Below are 27,883 nucleotides of genomic sequence, written 5' to 3'. Positions count from 1 at the left end.
GTGGACTTCTGACAAGGTACATAATAGAAATGCAGAGGACTCTAGCTGATTAAAAAGCTGCTGCATCAAGCAGAAGTGTCATCTTTAGCTCCTGGAAAGTGTTGGGGTTAATTTAATGATCATTTTTATTAGCTACCTGCACTGCATTTATAGCTACTCAACATCAGAGATGTGACAGAACTACTGGAAAACATTCAGACAGAACCTTCATTTGCAATCTATTAATATGTTTATTAACAGATGTAGGAGTATATTTCAAAATGCTTGGCTGGACCCTGAGTTCTGTGCTAAGTCTGTGTGTTCTTAGAGACAGCTTGGAAGGTGAGCAGAAATGAAGTACCTGTGACTGTGCTGAGCATCCTATTCCTGAATCCCCTCTGCTCACAAAGACCATGTGAAAGGTTGCCAACTTTGCAGGAGCAGAGCATGACTGTCCCATTCTGCACAGAGAAAATGATGTGGAGGAAGAAAATCCTTCCTCCATCCTTCTCCTGTTCTGGTTTCTGCTTTTTCTATAGTCTGCACACTCATCACTTTTAAGAGAAAAGCACTGAGGTGTGAGGGGGGGGGGGGGGGGAACTAAGCGGTGCTGTGTTCTGCCAGCCTTGTGCCATGACTCAGCAGTGTCCCTTGCCTGGGGAAGTATATGGAAGTGGTTCTGCTTGCACCATTTCATACATCCTGCCCACCCCTTTACTCTCAACCATAACTGCTTCTCTCTGCCATTCAGGGTCTGTCTGTATCCTGAAGGTAACTGACATATGTGTGGAGGGAGAGAAAATAGTAGAAATTTGTCCCCACTGGTCCTAAGCCCAGACCTGCTTCAGCCCCATTGGTTTAGTGTCACGTTCTTTGCCTGCTCATGTCAAAGAGTAATGTAAGGTTCTCTGGGAATTATGGTCACTCCTTCTTCACCCTCTGCTCAATCCATTCTCAATTTTGTGGGCCACCAGCTGCGACCTCTGGCTGCTTTCCGCTTGGTCTGGTCTTTTGAAAGTTCGTAAGTGTGGATTCAGTGAGTCTGTTCTTAGATAGGCCACTGCAGATCTCACATTATCTCCCTCATCCCTTGGGTACCCTCTCTAACACTACACTTCTGCCTACAAAGAAAGGGCAACTAGCCCTGATGTGGATGTGCCATAGAGCCACATAGCAAAATTAAATGTAATGATGGTGAATACTGAACATTTCATTGCCCCAGACACACTTAAGGCCTCACCTGAGATGCTGGTGGCAGAGAATACTCTGCCTTTTGTGCTCTGCAGATGGAAGTCACGGTGCAGTGATAATGAATCCTTATATTCACCACTCTGTTGTTTCTAAAAGCGCAGCCCGTGTGCGAGCGTAATTAATTTCATTAAGCTGTAGCTCCAGAAGTGCCCAAAGGATCTCTCATCCTGGCATAAAGGACTGTTTGCGATAGAAATCCGACAGGCACAAGTGTTCTGCTCCCAGAAGATCTCTCTGAAATTAACTCCTAAATCAATTGGCCGACTTATTAATGAATACTCAGACCCATTTCCGCATCCGGCAAGGGAAATTTCAGGAACCGGGGGAGCAACTTCACACTTCTCCTTCATATCAGAAAGGTTAAGTTTGGACTTTGAGTAGAAAATCAAATGACTCAGAGCATGCCGTTAGGGCCTGCTCCAGGGCTTATGGTGCTGTCCCAACAGCTGGGCTGCGTGAGCAGGCTGTCCCCAGCTGTCACCCTTCTGCCATCCCAAAGGGGCTTGTGCAACCTTGAGGCGGGCTGGCCCTGAGCCACTTCCCCTGTAGCCCTTGTGATGCCTGGCCCAACTGGCAGGGGATTTCTTGGCGGAAGCAGCCTGACAGGTTGTCACCACCTCGTGCTGGGGCTCACCTCACTACTCCCAGATAAGGAAAAGGGGACAACACAGCTGGGGCTCCACCATGAGCCTTGGAGCTTCAGCCCCGCAGACAAGAGGTGAGCAGTGAAGGATGGAGGGAAGGGTGGCATCACAGTGATGGGGAGGAGGGTGGCTGTGGGGTTGGGGATGAGAGCAAGGGTGGTCGTGGGGATGGGCAGGGGAACCCACAGGGATAATGGTGAAGACTTGTGTGGGTGTGAGGATGTGGACGCTCACAGGGACATGGTGAGGACACCTATAGAGATAGCGGTGAGGATGCTCACAAGCATGGAGGTGAGGATGGCCGTGGGGATGAGGTGAGGACAGCCACGGAGGTGACGGTGAGGTCAGCTGTGGGGATGGAGCGATGACCCTTGAGGGGATGAGGCAGGGACGCCCATAGCGCTGCTCAGAACATCAGGAACAGGGGTGAGGATGCCTATGGGGATGTGGGAAGCACAGCAATGCAGACAGAGGCCACCGGTGGGGCCGGGTCTGAGGCTGCCGCTGGGGCCGCTGTACAGACACCCGCAGGCACCGGGCCGAGGACGCTCAGAGCAGCGGCGGACACGCCGGGGCCCCGCGGAGCAGGCCGTGCCCGGCCGCACAGGCGGCCCGAACCCCGGGCGGAGTCGCTTTCGGAGCGGGGCGACGGGGCGGGTCCGGCGGCACGGAAGTGCGGCGCTGAGCGCCGGCGGGGCTTTCCCCGGGCGGCGGGGCCGGCGGCAGGTGAGTCCGGGCGCAGACTCCGGGCCCGAGGGGAGACGTCCGACCGGCCCCGGGAACAAGCCGGAAGAGCTCGGGGCCCGCGGCAGGTCGAGCCCCGGTGAGCGCCTCCGCCTCTTCGCAGGGCCTGCGGGCTGCCGGAGCCCGGCGCTGCCCCCCGAGGACGGCGGCTCCCCGCAGGCGACCATGGCGGCCCGCAGTCGCCTCCTCCGCCGCCAGGTGAGAGCCCCGCACCGCGGCGCGGCCAGGCCCGGCCCGGCCCGGGGCAGCCGCCGTGGGAGCGGGGAGAGACGGTGGCTTGGGCTCCGCCACGCTGCCCGGGGCCTGGGCGGGCCGGGGACTCCTCACGATCCCCGGCCGCTGCTTTATCCTCTTGCAGGTGCTCGGCGGGGCCAGGAGCCGCCGGCTGAGGGCGGCCGGGGCGAGCGAGCCACGGCGATCGGAGCGCCGGTAGAGCGATGCAGACAGGTGAGCCGAGGCGGACTCCTTGTGGTCCTCGTGGTGTTCGCGCTGCTCGGCGATTCTCGGTGAGCCGTGCAGGAGGGCGAGTCTGGCGCATCGGCAGCGGTGATGCTCAGGAGCAAGAGCGACCCGACCCGATCGGGGATGTATGTGCTCGTCCCAATGTACTCGGTGCTAGTGAGGCAGTAGTGCTGCGTTCATTGTTGGTCACCTCACTGCCAGAAAGACATCGAGGTCCTCCAGTGTATCCAGAGAAGGGCAATGGAACAGTGAGGTGTCTGGAGCACAAGTATTAAGGGGAGCGGCTCAGGGGGCTGGGATGGGTCAGTCTGGAGAGAAGGGGGGTCAGGAGAAACCTTATCACTCTCTATAACTCCCTGATAGGAGGTTGTGGTGGGGTGGGAGGGGTTGGCCTCTGCTCCCAGGTGAGAGGATAAGAGGCGATGGCCTTAGATTGCATCAGGGGAGGTTCAGGTTGGATATTAGGAAAAAATTATTCTCTGAAAGAGCGGTGGTTCATTGGAACAGGCTGCCCGGGGAGGTGGTGGAGTCACCATTCCTGGAGGATGGTGGATCCATGGAAATGTAGTGGGAGATATTGGTGGTAAATGGATGGTTGGACTAGAACTAGATCTTTGAGGTCTTTTCCAACCTTAATGATTCCATGATTGTGTGACCCATTCAGTGCCACCCTTGCTTGTGTTGAAAACCCACACCTGTTTCCCAACAGCCATTGTGATCACCGAGCAGCCAGTCTCTGTCTCCGTTCCTGTTGGGTACACTTTCACTCTGCACTGCAGAGCTGAGGCCCGCACCTCCCTGCAGTACCAGTGGTTTTGTCAGTGCCAGGTAATGTTGTGAGCAGGGTGACTTTCCTTGTTGCACTGGGCCAGCTCCATGCCAAGCGGTGAGGGGAGCTGGCCCTCTGTGAGTAGTGTGGGTGGGCTGAGGGAGGCTGGAAAAGAAGAGATGTGATAATACAGATGTGCTTACCAAGGGTTTCCACTGGTTTGTTCTCCCTTGTGAGGAGGTGACACAACCAGGGATTCTAGCTTTTCCTGCCTTTAAAGGGGCTTGCTGGTGCCTTCTGCTATCAGCAGTGATGGGGGGACTTGCTGTCCAATGCCTGTGTTTTCCCTGTAGTCTGTCCGCTATCAGATTCCTGGTGCCACCAAGCAAGATTTGCCCATCACTGCACAGCAGACCCAACTCTACACTTGCAGAATTAATGACCTCTACAGAAATGTGGTCTTCTCTGACTGGGTGAAGGTGGAGGTTCATCCATGTGTTGGCAGAGGTACGAACACATCTTCTAGCTTTGCTCTGCTCTCTGCTTTGCACAGACATTACTGGATATCACACCAGTGGTCCTTTGTGGTTTCTGGGGCATTGTATCCTCCAAGCTCAGGTCATTATATGGGAGAATTGCTCCAGTGGTACGGGTCTAAGCAAAACCACTGTGTCTGTGCTCCAGGTATTCCAGATCCCTGTCACGATCCTGGTAACCCCAGCTGTATTTATGCTCTTGCCCTGCTGACCGCTCACTGTGGGTTTACCAGAAGGAGGTTATACTGGGTGTTTGTTGCTAGGTATTTGCACAGGGCAGAGGGACTGGATGAAACAGTCTGTTTTTTTCATAGCTGGGCAAGGTGACTTAGGGTGTGCCTGACCTCAGAATGTTGGCTGCACCCTTAGCAGGAAAGAGTGGACATCAACAGGAGTCAAGGCACGTTTGGGGGAAGCAAGAGGGCAGTGTTTTGTTGTGTCATATACCGTCGTGGTTATTGCTTTCAAGGATTCCCTGCTCCTGGAGCAGAAAGGTGCATCAGTGACACTGTGAGCACAGCCATCCTGTGGAATGGCATCTCCTGGTGTGGGTGGAAAAAGTTGACTTCTCTGTCAAAGCACGCAGACTGCACAGAGAAAAAGAAATATTGTTTTCTGTCCTTACGGAGGGAGTACTAATTCCTTGCCACTGTTTCACAGAACTGCTCCCTCAGCTCTGGCAAGGAGAACCAATCATCATCCTCAACCCCACTGAGCAAAAGGTGGAAGTTGGGAAACCACTACAGCTGCAGTGTGCTGCCATTGGGGTCCCAGCCCCCAGCTACCAGTGGTACCAAAACGGGAACCTGCTGGAACGCCAGAAGAAAAAAAAACTCTGGGTAACATTACGTTGGGATGGTTCAGAAACTTTGGCTACTGAGGTGGGTGATGGGAGAAGCCCAATGGGATGGTGTGCATGGGAGAGCTTCAGAAGCCTTGGAGAGACTGCTGAAAAATTTATGCTGTTGTCGTTCTCAATGTGAGGATGACACAGTCCTTCGCTCTAGCTCTTATCTGTGTGCCTCTGTTCAGGAGTGCTTTGATCTGTGTGATCAGGTGAATGCCAGCGGAAAGCTGTCTCTCCTTGCCTGTCTCCCTCTCTCTTCTGCCCTAGAGAAGCAGCCTTGTGCTCAGCCAGTTGCCTGCGCTGCACAGATCCCCCCTGTTACTTTGATAGCCCTGACTGAAGGACTAGGGTTGAAGAGGGAATACATTTTATGGGCTTCCTTAAAAGCTGTGGATGTTTCTCCAGGAAGTAAGAGATTCACAGATGTGCCAATGTTAAGGGCTCTCAGCAGGCCTCTCATACCTTCTTGTAGAGGCATAAGAAGAGCTTATTGTATGAATATGCAAGGTATTGTGGGCATGGAGTGATGAAGCTACGGGAATGGTGTGTGCCTGCAGGAAAGCTAGAAGGAAAAGCAGTTATTCACAGCAGGAGAGAGTCAGAGAGTCAGCAAAAGGTCTGATTTTATGGTGGTTCATTGGCTGAGCGTAAGTCAGCACTGTCTTCTTGTTGCAAAAAAAGGCAGATTTCTTCCTGGGATGTCACTTGAAGGGTGATAAAGGCAAGAGATCCAAGCTCTTCTCAGATGGTGTTATGAGACAATTGAGACAATGGTCTCAAACAGCACTTTTCCCAGGGAAGCTCAGTCTGATGACTAGGAAAAGATTCTTCCTTTGGGGGGTGGATGGCGTAACAGTGGAGTACAGACCCAGAGAGGCAGTGAGATCTCTGTTATCAGAGATTTTCAAGACCTGTCTTCACAAAGCTGCAGCTGACTTGACGCAGTTGTGGCTTTAGTTCCTCTCTGAATAGGAGGCTGGGCTGGAGAACCACAGAAGTCTTTGCCAGCCAGGGCTGCTGGGGTGCTTGACTTCCTTCAGGAGGGTTGGATACAGATGGGAAACATACTACATGATAGAAATCTAGAAAACGTCACTCAGGAGGAAAATTGGAAACCTTCTGGTGTTGGCAACGTGCTGTCCTGCTTGTGTGGCTCTCAGGGGCAGAGTTTGGCTGTGACAGTTTCAGGGCTGCTGGATAAAGAAAGGAGAGCATTTGGGCAGAGCACTTTTGCTCTTTAGAAGAAAACTGTCACCATAAATAATGTAATTTAACTTTTGGTCTATCTAGATCACCCACACCAAAGTCAGCGACTCTGGCACGTACCTCTGCTGTGCCTCCAACGGCCGTGGAGAGCACTGGACCAGCGCAGTGGATGTTCACATTGGTGAGCAATGCTAAACCATGTCTGCTTTGCAGTAAATAATTTTCTAGCATGAAAAGGAACTAGACAATTTTAGTGAACTTGCATGGAAATACCAGGCTGGTAGATCTTCGAAGTGCTGAGTTGTTATCTTAGGGCTCACTTTCTGCATGGGAAACTGGGTTCAGGGTTGTGGGATTAGGAGAGCTAGAATGCATAGCCTTCCACAGCTTTAACAGACTTTGTAACAAGAGAAAAAGAAAGCCACTGGTTCTAAAGACCGCTTCTGTGGGGAGCCAAACGTGAGAGTGGAGCAGAGTTCTCAGAGTTGCAGGAGTATCCTGGTAGTCCTGCAGCAGGTGTCATGGGAACAGCCTGCAGAGCACAAATTCACACTCTGGATATACTGGATGATCTCAGCAGAGCTGCACGTGCACCCCTGAGCTGGGGACACAGGAATCAGTCAGCACTGTGATAACTTTGGGAAGGTTCAGATCCATTGGACTGGCAGCCCAGGGTTGATTCTGCATGTGCTGTGCAACCTGATGGATCCTGGGGAGTAGATGGATCTCAGGAGCATTGGGCATGCTCTGCCTCCAGTGTGACGGCTGCTTTGGCTGTGTGCCTTTGTGGTGCTGTGAGATGAGAATAGTTTTGTGGGCTCTTTACTCCACCTAGAGAATTTTCTATGCCATAAGCTTTTCATCTGGAGTTTTTCAGTGGCATTAAAATCTCGCCAGGGCGCAAAATGATCCTGTGTAATCTGAGAGCCTTGTGTACTCTCCTTGCCTCTTTGCAACTTGCAAAGCAGTGCCCTGGAGTAACAGACAGCATGAACAGACGGGGTCGGTTTCCAGATGTTATGGCAGGACAGCTTTAAAATGAGACAAGCAGCTCTGTCAGAAAAAAGACAAACAGGTTTATTCTGGTGGCTTTCCAGGCATTCCTGGAACACCTAGGCTGTCACAAACCCATGGGGCCAGATGGGATCCACTTGAGGGTGCTGAGGGAGCTGTTGGAAGTGCTCATAAAGCTGCTTTGGACCATCTATCAGCAATCCTGGCCAACAGGGGAGGTCCCAGGAGACAGGAGACTGCCAGTGTGACTCCCATCTACAAGAAGGGTTGGAAAGGGGATCTGGGGAACTCCAGGCCTGTGAGCCTGTCCTCGGTAAGGGGAAGGTCATGGAGCAGATTATATTGAGCACAATCACTCAGCATGTGCAGAACTGAATGCAAGTGTGATAATCCAAGTTGGGAGAAGTGCTGATGTGCGGTGAGGTCAGGAAGGCCCTCCAGAGGGATCTGGGCAGGCTGCATCAAGGGCCATTGCTGAGGCCAATGGGATAAGGTTTAACAAGACCACGTACCAGGTTGTAACCACCTTGGTTACAACAAGCCCATGCATCGCTACAGGCTTGGGGCAAGCTGTGCCGAGGAAAAAGGGTCTGGGAGTGCTAGTCAAGATCCATGAGCCAGTGGAGTGCCCAGGTGGGCAAGAAGGCAAATGGCATCTTGGCTTGTATCAGAAATAGCGCAGCCAGCAGGAACAGGGAAGTGATTGTCCCTCTGTACTTGGCACCAGTGAGGCTGCATCTCTAGTGCTGTGTTTATATTTGGGCACCTCACTGCCAGAAAGATATTGAGATCCTGCAGTGTGTCCAGAGAAGGGTAATGGAGCAGTGAGGAGTCTGGAGCACAAGTGTTACGGGGAGCAGCTGAGGGAGCTGGGATGGGTCAGTCTGGAGAGGAGAAGGCCCAGGGGAGACCTTATCACTCCCTACAACACCCTGAAAGGAGGTTGTGTTAAGGCTGAGATCAGCCTCTTTTCCTGGGTAAGAGCGATAGGATGAGAAGTAATGGCCTTAAATTACACCAGGGAATGCTCATGTTGGAAAATTGGAAAAATTTCTTAACATGATGCCCAGGGAGGTGGTGGAGTCATCATCCCTGGAGGTGTTTGGGACATGGTTTAGTGGCCATGGTGATGATGGGTCCACAGTTAGACTAAATGATACTAGAGGTCTTATCCAGCCCTAAAGATTCTGTGATTCTTTAATTTGCAATACAGTCATTGCCGTGTATTCAGATGCTGAAGGTCTTCCAGACCTCTAAGATTTATGCAATTAAAATATGCCCTTACTTTTTTCTTTTTTTTTTTTTTTTTTTTTTTTCATTTAAAGCCTGTAGAGTTTCAGGTTTTTCACTGAGCTGTATTGGTTTTTATGGTAATGATGATTTTCTGAGGCTTCATGCTGGGTATGCTTAGGGGTGGGATTTCTGCATGGATAACCTGCTGCTCTTTGGTAGGGCAGCTGATGGAGTTCACAGATGTTTGGTGTGGCCTTTTTGAGCTGGAACAGCTGAAATTCAGGAGAAGGCAAACTAGGGTGTTGAAGATGGTGGGAATGTTATCACCACCAAGAGCAAACAGTCAGCCTCCTTCCTGCTTGTAGGGAGTAGCTCTCTATTTTGAAGCTTATGTTGACTTTGTGGAGGCATTCTGTTTCCTCTGCCTGGCCTTTCTCCCAGCTCTGCTTCCCAGCCACTTGCACATAGTCACTCTTCTCTCCTGCAACCCCTGGCCTTCATCCCCAACCACTTGCTGTTCCCCTTCGCTGCCAAAATGGGATTTCAGATAAATTCCAGAGGCCCACGCAGATAGGCTCCTTGAATGAGCAGACTGTAGAGTTAACAAGGAAGTGGCAAAAAACTTGATTGAGGAGCAGCTTGTTTTACTTCTGCAGTTGCAGAAGGGAAGCAAATGCACATGTGATCCAACTTAGCATTGCCAGGGGCCATGGGAACAGGTTCCAGATCTGCCATGGGAGCTGGCACTGGAATGCTGCATGCTGGGCACTGACTTATCATTCCCCTCTTTCTTTTCCAGGCACCTGTCGCTCTGAGAAGTTTTTTGGTGAGTACTGTCTTCTCTTCTTGAGAAATTATTCCCTTAATTAAAAGTCAGGCTCCAAAGTGGATGGGAGGGGAGGGCATGGATGTGTTTTTCCTGCTCAGGACATTTCAAGCTTTTATGGCCATGCTGCCACAGGCTCTACTGGCTCTTTGCTTTGTGGATCTGATCTGTGAGGCACAGGCTGAGTCTCGGCCTGTGCCAAGACCTCATCTGTCTCGCCCAGTGGAGTAAGATTAATTCCTAATGAGTAACCCAACCTTAGCCTCCATGCCAGCCAAATGACAATGAAGTCTGCTTTGCACAACTCCTTTTCCTTCTTTGAAACTCCTTGTGCCAGGTCAAAGCACAGCTGAAACACACTAATCTGATTTTCCCACAGGGGTAGCTGGGGGTTAAAATGAAAGCAGGAGATGGAGTTTCCTTCCTTCAGCCCCTTGGGGAAAGGTCTTTCTGAAACTAGCTCAGAGCTTTCCTCTCCCACGCGCCACCAGTATGCGAGACAGACATGACAGGACCTGTGCCAAAAATCCTCAGTAGCGCTGATCCTCTTCTGCTCCTGAAGCTTTGCTTCCTGAGTGGAAACTTTTCAGGTCTTTCTTTCAAAATGATGCCTTGTGTATTTTATTCAAGTGTTGAAAAAGCTGAGGGCTTTCTGGAGGGTGCTTCAGGCTCGTGGCAGGTTTAACCTTCCTTCCTAAAAGTGAGAAAGGATTTCCCCTGTCCTCATGCCAACCAAAGGAAGTTAGATCTTGCCATCTGCTGAGCACTTACAACTTTGTCACTTGTTTCTGTTAGCTACAGGCAAGCTAGCACTTTTAGTGGGCAACAACCATTACCAGCATCATCCAAACCTGATGGCTCCTGTCACAGATGTGTTTGAGCTGAGTCTTCTTCTAAAGCAGCTGGGCTTCCAAGTTGTCTCTCTCCTGGACCTGAACAAGGCTGAGATGGTGGCAGCAGTCAGTCGGTTCCTGCAGCTCCTGGAGAAGGGAGTCTATGGTAAGGCAGCAGTTTATGTACCAGTGGCAGCAGTCAGAGAAAGGGAGGAGCAGAGATTTGGCAATTTTCCTAACAGCTATTGTATTAAAATAACAAAAATAAATTAGGGGCTCTGCTAACCTGCTTGTCTTTATGTGGGTTAGGGTATCCCTGCTGCGCAGTCTGCAGTAGTGCCAGGCTTGGCAGAAATCCCAGGTAAACACGAGGTTACACGTAGTCAAAATAGGTTTTTCTCCATCATGTGGCTAACCTCTGACTTGATTAGCATGGTTTTGTGCTGGGGTTTGGGGAAGCCAGTGCTTCTGATGGTGAAAGGGAGAGGGTGTTGAAATTCTTCCTTAGATGACAACGTTTAAGAGGTTAGTTGCGGATGCCCCATGCACTCTTTTGTCAGGACAGGATCTCTGATTGGCATACAGCTGACCATGATCTGATTTGCTTATTTCTCATTCCTGATGTTTGAGCCTCTGACGGGCTTTTTGCAGAAGTACATATTCCCAGCTGCAGACAGGTGGCTTTTGGGGTTTAACTTCCACGGGAAGTGTTCCGTAAACACAAAACCAAAGGGTGGATCTTGTGGGTCTTAAAGCAGGTGTTCAGATTTTTGCGGTGGAAGTAGCTTCCTTGGGGTTTCTGGGATTCTTCCAGCATGATGGATACCCCAAAAGCACCTGGCAGATGTTTGTTGGCTTTTTGTTGTTTGTTTTTTTTGTTTGTTTGTTTGTTTTTTTTTTCCATGCTTTGAAACCTCAACATGAGGCACAGCCTGCTTTGAGCAGTGCTTATCTTCACCACCCTCTCAGCTAAGTGGCATACTAAGGGAGTAAGGCAATAAAAGTCAACACAGGGCCAATTTTATTGCTTACTGTGAGGTTAGGAGTTGTGCAATGGATAGGGATGAGGCCCCAAGTGAAACACTGCAAAGATCCCTCATTCCCAGAGGCTCTGACTCACCCAGGGAGGCTGAGTTAGCAGGAAAAGGCAGCAGGCAGTGCCTGCTGCTCCAGCCCTGTATCATCTGACAACAGCATATTCCTGTGACTTTACCTGCAGATTCTTTTTCTGGTTGCTCTCTGAAATCCCTTTGCATCTCAGGCTTTGTCCCCTCCTCTGGATGAGAGAATTCCATGGGGAGCTGCTGTGCTTTATCCACATCTGTGTAAGGCACCGCTGCTCTGCCTTGTATGTGTAGTGCCTTGAAGACCAAATGGTGTTTTTTTTTTTCTCCATGGTAATTCCCCTGTTTTCATAAGCAGTGGAGAGGAAGAAGATTGGGAAGTGGCAAACCTTTCATGCTGTCGTGCCTTATTTAAACTTCTAGTACTTTTCTGCTTTTGTGGCCATTGATCCTTCCTGGCAAAATTGGTTTTGTGAGCTGGCAAGGAAAACATAAACAGCTGAACTACTGAACCTTGATAAGCCTCAAGTGTTTGCTTGGCATAGCCTGCCTCAAATAATGGTTTTCTTTACAGCTTTCTAAGCTGAGCAGTCTGTTATTTGGAGGCAGTGAACCTTGGCATGGGCCATTCTCAGCACTGTGATCAAGTGGAAGATGTTTGCTGTCATTGTGTGGCATCCAGACTTAGGGTGGAGTGTTCAGTCTGTCTGCCTGCTTATTGCCTCGGGTCTTCTGAATGATGCTGCCTCTCACTGTGATGCATCTTCTAGCAATTTTTCACCTGTTTCCTTGCATGAGATTTAAAGGACCAGGTGAAGCGCAAATCCTTGAAATTAACTTGTTTTTTTAATAGAAATGCATGTTTAGAGGAAGCCAACAACTCCTTCTAAACACTAAACACTGTATATCCATGTTTTCAAGGCAGTAGCTCCAGGATAAACATGTAAAGCTGATTGAGAGATTCAGTTTTGACATAACTCACACAGATGGTGGTGAGACAGCAGCTTGTTGCCTCATGTCTTATGGTCTTTGCTGATGAAGGGAGCTGGGCTTTGTTGTCTCCCATCTCTGCCCCTTCTTCTTCTAGGCCCTGGAACCCAACAGCTCAGTAGCTTCTACTGGCCTTTTTCTTGCTTCTTGAAATGAAGCCCCTAAAACTGGACATAGGACCTAAGTGGAGTCTCCTTAGGGTTAATGGCAGTGCTGACAACTTCCCTTGCTATGCCATTCCTGTGTCTGCTAAGGTAGCTCTGTTCCCAGGTGCTGGCTTATCTTTAGCACAGTGGCTGCTGTATTTCCTCTTCCTTATCTCTAACGTTACTGTTCAACCAGTGCTCAGCCCCAATCAAAATGTTGCCTGGTGTTACCTGTCCGAGTTCAGGAATTCATGCTTTTTGTTATTCAGCCTCATCACAGGCTTCTCAAACCCAGAGCAAAAAAGGTTTCATTTCAGGCAGATTGGTATTGCATGTGTGGATGTTTGAGGTGATCCAAGGGCTTCTGTGGCTGCAGTGGCTCATCTGACTGCTTTTCCTACAGCTTTCCTCTTACAAAAGGTGCAATGCATTTTGAAAGCCCCAGACATTCCCTGAATAATCTAATTATACAGACAAACAAGGAATCTCCCCAGTTGTTATTTCAAGTGTCCTAAAAAGTCCCGAGTCAAAAATGTCAGAAATGCAACAAAAGCAAAAACTTACAAGTGAAATAGTAGGAATATGCCGTCATGCGTTAATTAAGCTGCATGTTGACATTTCCTGTACTATAAGCAGTGCCCGGAGCTTCCCCTTTTTAATTTGGTACTCGGAAGCTTGCCTACGATCAGCAGTTTTTGACTCACAAGATGTGGGCAGAGTGTTGAAATGTAACTCGGAAAAAAAAAAAGCCAAAACGCCTTTTCCCCTCTGGGCAAAATGTTGACATTCCTGTTCAGGAAGAGCCATTCAATCCAGAAGAGATTTGCAGCAGAGTTGTTCAGTTCCATGTGAAGTTCCTGTCTTTCTCTTTGAACTCAAGTCACAGCGGCTTAAATAGCATAGGGAGCATTCAGAGGTACAAAACGAGCCCCCCAAAGTTAGGAAATTTGATAATTTAAGGATTCTTTGTGGGTTTTTCTGTAATATTTCAGTGCTTTACTACTTTAGGATCCAAACCTGAAAGACCTGTATCTGTTTTTTCCACAAGTCTTCCCATTTTATACTCTTTTATATTCTCGGAGGAAGCTTTTGTGGCTTTGATTTTCTAGTTAGGAAAGTTTCAAACTTGTGCAAATCTGAATCCTCTGTTTCTGGCTGTTGATCCCTAAGAAGAGGAATCCAAACCTCATGGGCACCTGTGAAAGCAGCCATTTGAGTAACTTTCCATTGTCCCCTGAGAACGGAAGCTCAAGATGACTTTAGGCCTCATTTACTATGAGGTCATGGTTTCACTCCTTATGATGAGGTCATGCTTTCCATCCTTCAGCTCCTGCCTCATTCACTGCATCCCTTCCAGCAGCAGAGATCAAAGTGAGTTTCTTGCAAACTACGGGGGCAGGAAGAGTAGAAGAAAATAAATATGAGATTATTCAATGAAACATGGGCTTTGGCAGAGAATCTGACTTAAGAATTTCTTCTACTTTTGCCTCATAGCCACTTGTTCCCATTTCTGACCTCTCATTCTTCTCTGTAGCTCAGCTGCAGTAGTGCAACTGCTTGCATTGCCTCACAGAGCTATTTTTAACAGATTTCAGTTCCCCAAGTTGTCTTTCAGCAGCATCCCCCAGGCAATTCTATCAGTGCTGGGAAACCAACACACAGCTTCCTTTTGGAAAGCTACAGCCCACCCAGGGATCCTTGTGCAGAAGGGAAACCCTTCAGTGAACACGTGTAGGGGTTGGAAAAGCACCAGCTTTGGTCATGCCATGCTTGTCTGTGCTGGCTTTCCAGAGTGGATGTTCCCACATTGCTGTCTCTTGTGAAGTTAGAATCCACTGTTGTTTCTTGTGCTCCAAATCAAAATTGACATTGGATGTTGGACTTGCCACCAACACTTGGATGAGTCTGTCTCTTCTCCCACCTTACAGGGCTGGTGTCTGTTTTGAGATTTTGAAGCACATGGTCCACATGTTCTGGACATCTTTCATCTCTCTCTGTTTTTCTCAATGCCATTTTTCACTGTCTCATAGATGTATAAATACTAGCAGACCTTTGTAATGCAGAGAATATTTCCCATCATCTGAGCCTCTGTGAGTCTATTCTGAACTAGGTAGCTGAGAAGCTTCTTCTTTAAAAGGTTGTTAAAGTATTGTTGGTCAGGGCGAAATGCTTTGTCTATTGTCACATTCTTGCAAAGAGATCACTTTTTAGCCACATATTTGTTCAGAGGTGGTATTCAGCCTGGCAGATACCAAGCCTGGATATTGTTTCACAAATTATTATGGGTTAGCAAACCTATAAACCTGGTGACTTTGGTGTCTCTTAAGGAGCTGCTGGAAACAATGGGTACAAGAGAGCCTCTCAGGGCTTCTGCCTGCTCCACTGAAGGGCATGGATTTGAAAAAAATGAAATCTTTGAGGTCAGGGTAGCTCAAGTTGTGTGCCTGGAATTGCTCCTAGTGTAAGTGTCCAACCCAGTATCCCTACAGGGCAAGAGGTGGGAGATGGCCATGGAGAACTGGCTACAGACCTGCAAGCTTGCATCATGACTCATCCTCTCCTCTCCATGTTCCCAGCTATATTCTACTATGCCGGACATGGGTATGAACATTTGGGGAGGAACTACATGGTCCCTGTTGATGCTCCACAACTGTATGCCCCTGAGAACTGCATCAGCGTGCAGAGGATCCTTCAGAAGATGCAGCAGCAGCAGACAGCCCTGAACCTGATCCTGTTGGACACCTGCAGGAAGTGGTAGGTGCTCTTCTCCCTTCCTCTCCGGGATGGGCGGAGCGTGGCATTTCAAGGGGTTGGGGAAACCCTTCAGCAGTGGGTTCCTGCACAGCTACGTGAGATGCTCTTACGGATTTTCAAGGACACACACATCCTCTGTTGCGCTGCCAAGGTCTCTGTGAAGGGTTATCCATCTGCGTCATGAAATCAACAGGGCTGTCAGGTTTTGCAGGATCTCCTGGGAAGCCCAGTTGGTCACATGTTAGATGCAGCTTTGTAAGCATCAGATCCTGTCTGATACGTGCTGGAGAGAAGGGAGATGAAAAAGCCTGCCAAATGCAGGCTATTTGGGCAGGTCACCTGGAGTGACTCATCTCTTTCTGTCATCTGTGTTTTCGTTACCATCTCAGTGAGAAGTATGCAACACTCAGGAAAAATATTTCAAGCCATGCTAGTTGGTTTTACTTCCTTAAAGGCTACTGAAATCACACTGTGAAGTGGGACCAAGGCTGGTGCTGAGGGCAGGGATCAGCTTTTCCCCTCTTAGTGTGGAAAGCCCATTCTTCCATCCTGCAAGCTTGTGAGTTGCAGAAAATTGCTAGTTGCCCATTTTCAGCAGAGGTAGTTAGGCTTATCCAGTAGAAGTTGTCATCATTTATTTATTTGGGGCTCCTGAGATTAATTTACAGGACAGGAAGGATGTGGAAGCTGAAGGAAGAAGATTGTCCTTCTTCTTTCTGTGGTTCTTCAGTGAGCAAAGGAAGGACAACTTTTGATACCACTGCCCTGGAAGAGCTGCCAGGTCCTGCAGAGACTCTTTGGCATCTTTTAGCTGCAGAGGTTGGAACAGGAGCTTTGAATAGCTTACAAGCTATTCTGCGTAGCACTGAGACTTCTCTGCCTTCTGCAGCTCTGAACTATCAACAGTGGTGGAGCCTGCTCTCCTTTGATACCTGCCCCAAATGCTGTGCTCCCTCTGCAGCTCATTGCTGTTGCATGGAGGAGAGAGCTTTGGTTCCCTGTACCAAGGCTGCAGAGAGCCATTGCTGAGCAGAGCTGCTGAATCATCAGCACAGCTCCTGCCAGATCTGGTGGCAGAGGTTAGCCTAGGAGCTTGTCCAGATGCCAAATTTTGTGCCTGAAAATAGCCGGGCAGTATGTGATATGGAGGCAGCTTTGCTACATGGAGGCTGTCCTGGGAATTCTAACACAAACAGAGGCAATCTATAAAATAGTTCTGAGCTGATGCCTCCTTCCTTGTTGTTGCTGGCCATTTATGTGCTCAGTGAATTTTACTGTGCTTTGGAACATGATGTGATGTTAGAACTGCTCTGATGTTATGTGGCTGTTTTTTTTCTCTTCTTCCCCCAGTCTCACACTTCTTCCCTCCCCTTTCCCACAGCAAGCACAGCACAGCACTTTGTGCCGTAGGTGTTATCACTGTGCACACGAGCGGTAGCTGTGGAAGCTCTCTGCTTGGGCTTGTTTTTCTCAAGAAGTCACTGCGCTTTAGCTCAGCAAACTGTTTGGATTTCTTAGTTGTGTGTGTTCACAACACCCAGTAAAACAGGGCTCCTGGGGCCTCCTTCCCTTTCTGTTAAATTGCTGTTGTGAATTGCAGATGGCTGTTGCCTTTCCATGGCTTGCCCAACTGTGCATGGACCAGAAGGAGCACTCTGTGTGCTAAGGGGGATTTCACACCAAGTATCTCTTTTCCCCATGTGTTGGCATCAGAAATACCAAGGAAATGAGGAAGGCCTTCTTCCTTTGCCAAGTGGTAGCAGATGTTCAGCTTCAGCACAGGAGGAACCAGGAACATAGAGCCTGTGCGTAACCTAGTACATTCATGTGCTGATTTTGGGTGGATACGATTGCCTCTTCTAGGAATTCCCTGATTTATGAGGGCTTCTGGTGTGTGCTGCTTAGGGCAGGAAAAGGATACCATCTTCTGTCTGGGATGCAGATGAGAAGTGGACTGCATGAATGCAATGTGAGTGCAGTACGAACGAACCTTTACTGGAGCTCTGCCACGCTCTCTGATATCAAACTTCTCCCTGCATTTGGTCACGGTCTGGAAATGCCCTGCTGAACTTTGTCTTCTTCTAGGGCAGAGGACTGTGGCCATTATTTCCACTGCATGCTTTAATGGTGCCATCACAAAAGGTTTGCACCAGCCTCTGTCTGTTCAGCCTCAGGTCACTGTCTCCAGTCAATAGTACCTCAGATCATTTGGAGATCTGATCTCTCGTTCCTCCTTGGACTTGGAATTTCAGATTTCTACACTCATTTAGTAACATCTAAGGGGCAGATAAATCTCTCTGATCACTGTTCGTATTTAGATACACGTCTGCTTTCCAACATTTTCTCTTTTCTTGGTCTTTAGAAAATTTACACAAGCCAGATTAATGCTGCCATTAAACATCTTCTGCAGACTGTTGCACCTGTATTAGGTAACTTTCTGGGTGCTGGCAATGCATTGGTCCCTTCTGCTCTTCTTAGTGTGCCAACTTCAGCCCCAGCAAGCTATTCTAGAATTGAATAACACCGAGTAATACCACCTCTGTGCTCTTTTCTGTTTGCAATTGGGAACATATCCATATTACTGGCATAGGTCTCCTGCCTCAGAAGCAACCATTCCCCATGTTCTTCTGTCTGTCTGGAGTCAGATTTGCTCCTAGGCAAGGCTTGCCATGAGTGTTACCATGACATCTGCTTTAGTGGAAACTCAGACTATCACTCCTGATATACCCGACCTTGGAAATAACAGGTCTGTGCTCACTGAGCTGGATTTAGACCAGGGTTTCAGAACCAATATTAAGCTCTGAGATGTTATTGCATATATTGATCCCACCTGGCCATGTATCAGCTTCAATTTCCTAGGGCACGAGGTATATGCATGGGCTAAAAGGGAGCTGTGGGGCACCCCAGAGCTTTGGGACAGACAGTCAAGGTGTAACAACAAGCTGTGCTTCTGTGCACACCTCTGAGTCCCCTTGAATTTCTGAAAAATTAGCCTCAGGTGGGGGAAGGCAGGGTTGTGCCCACAGCTCTAGGTTCATATGCTGTGTAGAGAGGAGATCACTGGTGCAGATAGGTCAGAGGTGGCCCTATCTGCTCATTTGCCCCTGGTTTTATGTTCCTGGGACTCCTAGCTTTAGCCTGTTGCTGCCCTGCTAACATGAGTGCTTGTTTGTTTTTTTTTTTAATGAAGGCTGTTGTTATTGTCATCCACAGGAGGTGAATTTCATGGAGCACACTGTCTCTGCACTCCAGGCATGCTCTGATAGATGCTCTCAGTACTGAGTGGTACCTTTGTCTCCTCTTACAGGTACAACCCAGAGTGTGCCCTCTCCCAGGTACAGCCACTGGAGCCCTGGGGCAATACTGTTTATGGCTATGCCACGTAAGTGTATTTTGCTGTGCTCACATCATGACACAGGAATAAATACTGACTATTTGCATACCTTCATGCTTGGGGACTTTAGAGGACTGAGAATGCCTTTCTTATGTTTTCTCCATCTCTCACCCTTTTATCTCTAGTATTTCCCATTCATACACTTCTTTTTTTCCTCCTAACTTTGCCATTGGCAGCTGTTCATCAGTTATAGGCTACTTGTGAAGGTGACATCAGCTCCTGTCATCTTTCCCAGGCCTGAACCCGATTCCCAAAGTATGTGTGCCACAGGCATGACATCTGGAACCTCCTGAGTCAAGAATAAGCATTGCTTACCGCTCCAGCTCTAGTTCCATAGGCTGTTCAGCTGTTGTCACCCAACAAGGCTGGCAAAAAAAGCAATACTCTCCTCTTCTGACCCCTTTCTCTACTTTTTTCCCATCCTATTCCCCTCCTACCTTCTCTTGAGCTAACATGAAGCACTTTGCACCGTTGCATGAGAGGCTAATTCACACTCAGCTGGCACAGCCTGAATGGAGTCAGCAAGCCCTGACTCACTCCCAGGACTTCCTCCCGTCTCAGAAAGTCATTCCCCTTGCAGGTGCGAAGATGCAGAAGCCTATGAGTTGCAGGATGGTGAGTTCAGCGCTGGGATCTTCATGAAATATTTGAAGAAACATATTTTGCAGGAGAAGAAAGTTACACACATGCTGGAAGATGTACTAGAAGGTAAAGGAGTGGTTTGTACCCAAGCTGGAAATGTATTTCCCTATGAAAAAATGAGGAAAAAAAATATCAGCAGAAACCAAATCCCAGCAAAGGAGAGAGGAAAGATCAGCAGCCCTATTCTTCCTCCCCAGAAATGAAGTTGCAGACTGTACCCCACTCAAGGGTTTAGTGATCTGGCAGCATGGAGCAGTATGTTGATGTAGTGTGAAAGGCAGGATGGTAAATAAGGAACCTGGAGTGACACTTGTGCCACTAAAATGTCTTTTCCAGACCTCGGCCAGGATCCGATGGTCACTGGGAAGCAGGTGATGGAGATCAAGCACACTCTGAAGGAAGCCCGTTCCCTGACAGACCCCGTCTGCCCCACAGGAGCAGCCGCAGAGCGCTGGGGATGCAGCCACGGTGAGCTGTGTGGGGAGCTGCCAGGCAAGGCAGGAGGGAGCAGGGGGACCACATGCTTCTCACAGGCACCACTCTGCAGGGAGGTGGCAGCGGGACTCCCACAGGAGCTGAGCACTCACCCCGCTCTGGTTTCCCTTGCAGAGCCCCCAAGCGAAACAGTGACGTTCCCCTGTGGGGTGCAGGCAGAGCTTCACTTCCACCGGCTTTTCTCCAACGTGCTGTCTGTCTGCGCCAAGCTGCAGGACCTCCCGGCCCTCATCACTGATGCCCAGCTCATGCTCCGCCAGCCCACTGTGAGTCCTTTGTAGGGGGATGCTGGGCCCATTCCCCTTGATTGCCTCTGCAGCAGCAAAGGGAGGGAGATTATAGTGAGCCTGAAGAGTCTCGGGGACCAGAAAGGGCTGAACCTGCAAAAGGATCTTAATGCTGTCACTGCCTTTCTGCAAGTGCTCTGTGCCTTTTAATTGCTCCCTCCATGTCTCAGTGGCCTGCCTTGCTCCAAATGCATTGTGAAAAGGATTTAGTGCTGGTTTCAGTGCTTTTAACCAGTTATTCCTCAGGATGCTTTCTGGCCTGCCTGATTGAACTATTGCATTTAATCTGATTGAGATGAAAAGCCTGTCTGTTTTCTGTGCTTGGAAGCAGATCTGGCTTTTTGAACGATGATGTTTTAACCCACTGTGCTAAAATAACTCCATGCAACAGTACATCCTCTTGCATTTGTTCTGTGTTGAGGGGTACCAGCTTCCATGAATCTTTTCTGTAAGAGCTCTGGTGGCCTCCACACTGTCTCTAAGGATTTAATCCTCTTTGCTGCTCCTTTTTTGCTAACAGTCTTCCTCATTATCTGTAGTTCCTTTGCTGAAGGATAGCATGGTTATGACTGGATATTTCCACCCTTGTTGCTTGTGGAAGGATGCTGCCCTCAGATATGTTCTTGTCGTTGGTGTGGAGCAGTGCGTCCAGCGGAGGTCAGGAGTCTGATCCTACCTATCACCAAGCTGAAGCATCATTTTTCCTTGTGAGCACCCCTTAACATGCATGAAAATTGTGTACATGTGTATGCACATCCACTCCACAGCAGCACATGTGGGGAAGGGAGGGACCCATATGCTTGCTTCTGCATCCAGGGCTGGCACAGGAGAAACTCGGTGCAGACCAGAACGGGACCCAAGAGAGCAGGTGGGATCAATCCCGTGTTCTTGTCCTTTTCCACGGCAGTGATAGCTCACACTGACCTCCAGTGGTGTGTGCTGACATGGCAGCACATCCTGGCACTGGCTTGCAATTTGTCTGCCCCACTAGACACTAGAGCTAAGGCATCCCCATTCTTTAGTCTGTACTCTTTGAATGTCTACTTTCTGTGTTGGATCTCCATATTTTGAACTTAAGTCACTTGCTTCGGAGCTGTTGGACCTAATGGCCTCCCCAGTCACATTCCTTCCATTTTTGTAGAATCGTAGAATCACTGAATTTGGAAAAGGTTTCTAAGGTCACCTAGTCCAGCTATCAGCTCCGTCCCCATCGTGGCCACTGAACCATGTCCCTCAGTGCCACATATCCAGAGTTCTTGAACACCTCCAGGGACAGTGGCTCCACCACATCTCTGTGCAGGTACATGTGGATAACAAGTTGCTGTCAGCAAAGGAGCTTTGAATCACACATGTCAAGACTTCAACTGATTCCTTGAGATGAGATTGGTCCTTGCCCAGATAACTGTCTTGAAGGTCACTGATCTCAAGAGCTGTTTGTTTTTTGTGAGTGTCAGCCCTGGGGAGATGAGAGGTCCAGGAAAGCTGGTGGATTATTAAGGATCTCCCTCTTGGGTCAGGGATCCCATCGAGCAGGAAAGCAGGCAAAGGCAGAGGGAGGCCTGCATGAGTGTTCTGGGAGCTCCTGCTTGATCCCAGACATAAACAAGTCTGTGGAACCTGACAGAGTGTACCCTCAGGTGCTGAAGGAGCTGGCAGATGTCACTGCGAGGCTACTTACTTTTGTGGCGGCCAGGGGAGGTATCTGAACTGGGGCAAGAGAGACCTGAAAGTGTCCAACAGAGGGCTGTGCAGGTGCTGAAGGGCTTGGAGCATCTCTGCTACAAGGAGAGGCTGAGAGAGCTGGGACTTCAGACTGGAGAAGGGGAGGCTCAGGGGGATCCCATCCATGTCCATAAACACCTGCAGGATCCTGTAAAGTGGCACGGCAGTGCAGGGTGCTGAAAGATGGGACTGGATTTTAGAAAGATGCAATCTGATGGCGAGGCTGTTACTTAGCAGGTGGCCTGCACATGGGCAGGAGCAAGCAGTAGTTATGCTGTGCATAATGGGGGAAATAACTGGGTCATTATGGTCAGTTCACAACCACTGGTGCAACCAGAGCAGGGCAGAAAACTGCTGAGATTACAAGCAAGATCTTCCAGATTTGTGTGAGCTCTCCTGTGTTGCTGAGGCTAAAGTTCTGAGTTTGGGACCATTTGCTCCCCATATCTGTGCCAGAGAAGCAGCACATCTCTTTGGGATATCCAGCTTTTGGGACTGGCTAGGTACCACTCAGGGACACTATGTGGTTAATGCAGTCTAGATTCCTGGTGCTGCCTGGCTTTCCATGCACCATGTTCTGTCTTGTAATGGAGTATTGCTATATTCATGCTAGTCATGCCCATAATATGTTGATTTTTTTCTTGGGATAAAAATGGGGTATCACAGTTCAATTGCAAACCAATAGACCGACACTCAGGAGAAGAGTGTAGTTTGCTAGAACAGATCTGAGCATCCCTGCCCTGCTAGCTGGAACCAAACTGTGATGTTAATATCTGAAGGTTCACAGTGGCTGGTAATGCCATTGCAAAAGGAGGCACTTAGAAGTCATCTGATCCATGGCCTATCAGTGCTTGCAAGGAGAAAAAAGGGGACGCAGCCCAACCCCAGCTTCAACTGGCACTTTCCTAACGCTACTGAAAGCTCAGGCACCACCTTTAACCCAAAGAGTTGATGATTTGCTTGTTGCAGGGACTGGCAGGCTGCATGCTCATCCTGTCTTCACCTAAGTGCATACTGCAGCACAAGGTCAGCAGTGCTGGGTGAGATGGAGCTGGCTGGGTGCTGTCGGAGCACTCTGCTCCTTTTTGCAGGAGTCCTGCTGAAGCTCTGCATCAATGATGTCCAGGCTGATTTTCCTTATGCTTCTGTTTTGTCAGCAGGTTTAGTTTAACCCAGCTGTTGGGCTGGGCATAGAAATGTCCATCCATGTTTGGAATCTGGAGCAGATACCTGATGCAGTGAGCTAAGCAAGGAGAGGGCAGGAGAGGGCAGTGTTTGTTTGCAGAAAGTGCTCTGCTTTGCACTCCCATTTCAGTTCTGGCTGGCCAAAGACTCCTTGTGCAGGACAGCTGCTCCACCCCCCTATGAGGTGTGTCTGCCCTTTGTTGGCACATCCACCTCTCTTTTTGCCAACTCTATTTGCTGCCATGATCTATCCTAAATGCTTTCCAGTTTTTCTTTCCAGTAACAAGTTGCCAGGCATGGAGATGGAATTTGACTTTGCTTTATGCGGAGATAAGTGCTTTTCTTCTGCCTGCCTCTAATGAACGTGCTGGATCAGCAGCAGTGGGACAACTTTTACTCCCATTCTGCCAGCCTTGCAGGCAAAAGTGACTCTGATGCCTGCAAATCCCAGCCAGCATTTAGGATCCAGCATTTTAGCTTCCACTGCCAGTATTCTCCTGGCCAGAAGCAAATTGCTTTGTGCTTCTGCAGGCAGCAGTTCAGGGGAGGTTCCTGGAGATGAATGTTATTGTTGAGGATCTTAGAGAGAGGGAGCTGTTCTGGGAAAGTTTGAGTAATTAGGCAGGAAATGGCAGGGGCTAACTCATAACCCAGCACAACTCAGATCTCCCTCCATCTATGCTCCTGGGAAGCTCCTTGCTCCCTCCTCTACAGGTCTCACACTACAGATCATTGTGATACTGGCTTTTGCTCCTATCTACACTACCAGAAATCCCATAACACAGATTTCCTGACTTCAGAGGCTGTTTGGCTAGGTTTTGCCACCGATCTACTTGAGATAAGTATGTAAAATCTGTATTCCTGCTGCTTGCATTCTTTAGTACTTCAGTTAGAGTACACCACACTGCCACCAGACCAAGTGTCAATAGCACAGGCCAGCCTCAGGCACTGCTGTGTAGGGAGGCAGCATGTTTGATGAGCAGTTGTGCCTCCAGGCCCAGGCAGATACTGAGATTTCCTCACATTTCCTTTGTTTTCCTGACCTAGGAAGTGGATGATGTGACTAATCTGGAAGAGCGCCACCCAGACCAAATGGATTCTCTGCTCACCTCTGTTTACAGGCAGGAGAAGCTGGACTGTGTCTTCCAACTCTGTGGACTACAGAAAATCCAGGTAGAGTACAAGTACAGTTTCCTGTGGTCTCGCACAAGCAGTACTTCCCAGTGCTGCTGGCTGTACCCCTCTGACCATGCAACTTTTGGCTCCATGCAGAACATGCCTAGCATCTGAGGTGTCAGCGTCTTGCCCAGATCCATGTTAGCAGAGCTTGCTGGTGGGCACAAAAGCTTGCTTTTCTCTTGCCTCACTCTGTATTTCCACTGCCTGCCCAGAGAGGCTGTTCCTTGCCTGTGGCAGCTTTACAGAGGTCTGAGTAGCCCACATGTTGTGAGTGCAGGATGTCTCACTAAGCACTGTGCTTGTCTGAGCAGCAGAAGAGATGATTTCCTGCTGTCAGAGAGCCTGAGCCAGACTGCCTCCTTGGCACTCTTCAAAAGACTATTTAAAGACCACATGAGACACAGTAGTACTGTTCCCCTGGCTTGGATCTTCCAGCAGATCCTTTCTCTGCAAATAGCAGCATGGACCTTGTTTCTCCCTTAGTTTTTTCTCCTCTAGCACCCAGCCAGTGAGTCTTGAAAGGTGCTTATCTGCTGGGCTCCACACAAGCTCACCCTGAACACTGCTCTCAAACTGCTGTGTGAATTTTCCTACAGCAAGCAGCATTAGCCAGGTAGGATACGTGCATCAGCATATGACAGCTCTTTCGGCACTTGATTGTTTCCGAAGTTCTTTCCTTGAACCCTTCCCAAGCTTTTAAATGCAGATATGTGAGCTGGACCCTGTTGCCTGCCAGGCATGTAGGAAAAATCTCCTTTGTGCTGCATGTGCCATCTCCCTGCTTTGTACAGCCAGGCATCTTGGGCACAGCCCCACGCTGGGGCTCCATATTCGGGAGGCAGCTGCCACAAGCCTGTTATTTTCTGAGTCCTTCACCATATACTATAGAATCCAAATGGATCTTTGCAGAGTGCTGTTTGTCCTTGCTGTTTGAAACTGTTTTGTTTTTTTGTACTGTGGCATGTGTGCTTTAAGTGGTTTACATCCCTGCTCTTGTATGCCTTCCTCTTGTGTGAGCAGTGCTGTGCTTTGGCAAGGATGGACATGACTGGGATGAATATCATGGCATTCCCGCTGCCTTGAGGCCTCAGTGCTCTCAGTGACCTAGTCAGTGAGGTCTCCGGTGAGGTGGCCTGGTCTCAGGACAAGTCCTGAAATCCATAAACTGTGGCTCAAGCCCATAGATGCTGTGAAGGTACATAGCAGCTCACTTCCTGAGGCAGCAGCACTGCCCTGGCACACCACAGCATGGGGCTGTGAGCCTGCAGAATGGCGGCTGAGCCCATTGAGTGTTCTGACGGAGCAAACAGCCCTGCTTCAGCTCTTCTACCCATTTCACTTTGTGTCCTCTGTTGTTCCATTCCAGATGGATGTGGTCCTGCAGTTGGATTTGCATTACACCCAGCTGAGCACAAAGCAGAGGACTTCTGAAAGCCTACAGAAAATCATCCCAAAACAGCTGCTGGGGCGGTTTTTCACCCAAAGGAACTACACCTGGGCCAGCTCTGATGGCACTCCAGCCCAGGCAGAATCCGGGGGGGCCCTGAGGACAGGCACTGGCCGCAGCTTGCCCAGCAGCAACCCCTCCAAGTCCAGGAGTGAGCCAGAGGAGAACGATGAGCGCAGCATGAGTGAGCTCTGCTCAGCCCTGCTGCAGGCTGGCCCGGGGCAAGAGCACAGCTGACTCCATGAGCTGGTATGCACAGCCTTCAGATGTTAATGCAGCAGAACTGAGCTGCTTTCCAGCCTCAGCGATCACCCTGTCCAAATGAAATTTCTGCCGACATCACCAAGGTGTCATTGTCATGCCTGGCAGAGGACCTGGCCTCTCGACAAGTCATAATATTGGCAGGTGGCACCCAGCAGTGCTTATATTCAAGGGCACAGGCTGATATTTTCTGCAAATCAGGGTTTGCTAAGCAAGTGCCTGAAAGCAGGATTTGCAGTATTAACTGTGTTGAGAAAGCCACAAACACTACAGTCCTGCGCTTCAGAACAGGCACCGTTTCAAAACCCTCAACTCCTGACTGTTACTGCTTGTGCAAGAGGCACAAGGAGTGACCAAGGGACCCAGATCAGACTGGGTCAATGTGTAAGCTTTCCCCTGGGGTTGCACTAGAGTTTTCCTTCCTTGCAAGTTCTGTCTGTGTCAAAGCAGGTTTTAAATTGCATGTTTATGTATTCTACTGAATGTATTTATACTTGGGGCAAGAAAATTGTTTGCTCAGAAAAGCATGCCCCTTCTAGTCTATTACATGGGGGCATAACATGGAGTTAGATCCTATGTGGTCTTGAGTTCCTCTGACACAGATTCCCCTATGTGTAGGGGATGGAAAAGACCAAGAAGGAGGGAAAAACCTCAAAAAAAAATCATTATTAGTGCAACTGTTTTTTTCCAAACTCCTGCCTTGGTGTGCGTTCACTGCAGGCAACTCGAAGCACTACCTTCTGTAGAGAACCAGCTGTCTGGGGAGAGCCATGGGTGAGGAGGGCCAGCCTGATTGCTGTTGAGTAGTGACTTAGGCGGAACTCTGCAGGGGAGGGCAATCCAACGGTGCCTGGGAGAACAGTGACCCCATTGAGGTGTTGGATCTCCATCCTCCATCTTGGAGGTCAAAGACTCCTTGAGAAGTCAAGGTTGATGGGATGGGGAATAAGTTCCTGAGCTCTAAAAGAGGGTTGGAGTGAATGTTTTGTAAGTTTTGGTTCTTCTTCAGCAGTGTATATCCACAGTGGGGACTGTCTGTTGCAGCATGGAAAAATATGAAGTGCTCCTTCCAGATAAACCATCCTACAAATGCTGGAAGCCAGTCCAAAGAGAACAGAGGAGGCTTTTATTCTTGCAGTGAGTAGAGCCAAGAGAAAGAAGAGAGGCCCCATCTGGCTGAAGTTGAAAAAGTCTCCTAGGAAAAAATGTAAAGCTCCAATAATAATAATAATAACAACAACAACACAGGATGTAGTTTAAATAAGATGGACTGATAGAGAAACCAAACCAGAAAATAATAAACTAATTGAAGGGAGAACTGAAGATTAAGTCAACATCAGCAGAAACTTAAGACAGGTCAGTGGTCAGTGGGAATTGCTGTGCAGGCATTTGGGAGGAGTAGGGTACTCAAAGGGAAGGATTATACACACCCTTCTGTACCACTGGGGCAAAATGTGTCTCTGGCTCTTATAATCATAGCAAGTGTCATCTACTGTAATTAGTAATCTAATTCATAGGAAAACTTTTTTTTTTTTTTTTTTTTTCCTAAATAAAACACTACTGGTGTTTTTGGATGCATAGTTTCATGTGTCTCTAAGTTAACAGTTTTTGTTTTTCCTTCTAATTGCCAGGGTGTGATTTAATATTGCTCTAAAGCTCTTAATGCTTTGAACTCTAGATTCTTGGCTTTTACTCCTGAGGATTGTTTCTTTTAAGCAACTATGTACTTAAGTGAGGATTTAGAAGGTGGATCAAATGGCGTTAACTAGGCTGAAATAATGTCCAGCAAAATGTATAGATAAAATAATGCCAGCATTCATTGTGAACTACCCACAGTGTAAAGGTCCTTGGGTGGCTGGACCAGGCTTAGGAGGTCTCCTTCCTGTTCCCAGCTGCCAAATAGGACCTGTCCCTCTCAGCAGCATTTCTGAATCTTCGAGGAGACCCAAGCCCAGCTCTTCCACCACATTTCT

The 27,883-nt window shown here is 48.8% G+C and overlaps 1 protein-coding gene across 6 annotated transcripts; it reads left to right on the top strand.

The window, feature by feature from the left end:
* The first annotated feature begins 1,863 nt into the window (after positions 1-1,863).
* LOC140256991 (mucosa-associated lymphoid tissue lymphoma translocation protein 1-like) lies at positions 1,864-27,543 on the top strand. Of its 6 annotated transcripts, none has more exons than XR_011904900.1 (16): positions 2,446-2,816; positions 2,977-3,065; positions 3,790-3,908; positions 4,203-4,356; positions 5,046-5,266; positions 6,523-6,619; positions 9,485-9,511; positions 10,307-10,510; positions 15,121-15,298; positions 18,606-18,680; positions 19,273-19,400; positions 19,671-19,802; positions 19,944-20,095; positions 24,071-24,196; positions 24,708-24,815; positions 25,569-25,687. XR_011904900.1 is itself a non-coding variant. In XM_072345945.1 (16 exons), the coding sequence occupies exons 3-16, from the start codon at positions 3,056-3,058 to the stop codon at positions 25,884-25,886; spliced, it is 1,941 nt and encodes a 646-aa protein (XP_072202046.1). In that variant the 5' UTR covers positions 2,447-2,600; positions 2,722-2,816; positions 2,977-3,055; the 3' UTR covers positions 25,887-27,542. The 6 variants fall into 6 exon arrangements, 5 of the variants coding, with proteins under 5 accessions (XP_072202047.1, XP_072202049.1, XP_072202050.1 ...); XM_072345945.1 differs by lacking the exon at positions 24,708-24,815 and having other exon boundaries at positions 2,447-2,600; positions 2,722-2,816; positions 25,569-27,542; XM_072345946.1 differs by lacking the exons at positions 2,446-2,816; positions 24,708-24,815 and adding an exon at positions 1,864-1,948 and having other exon boundaries at positions 25,569-27,542.
* Positions 27,544-27,883: the final 340 nt, after the last annotated feature.

Source organism: Excalfactoria chinensis, chromosome 10, assembly GCF_039878825.1.
Source record: "Excalfactoria chinensis isolate bCotChi1 chromosome 10, bCotChi1.hap2, whole genome shotgun sequence".
In the NCBI taxonomy this organism is placed as follows: Eukaryota; Metazoa; Chordata; class Aves; order Galliformes; family Phasianidae; genus Excalfactoria; species Excalfactoria chinensis.
Note: the sequence above shows the minus strand (reverse complement) of the source record. Positions and strands in the feature narration are given on the sequence as shown.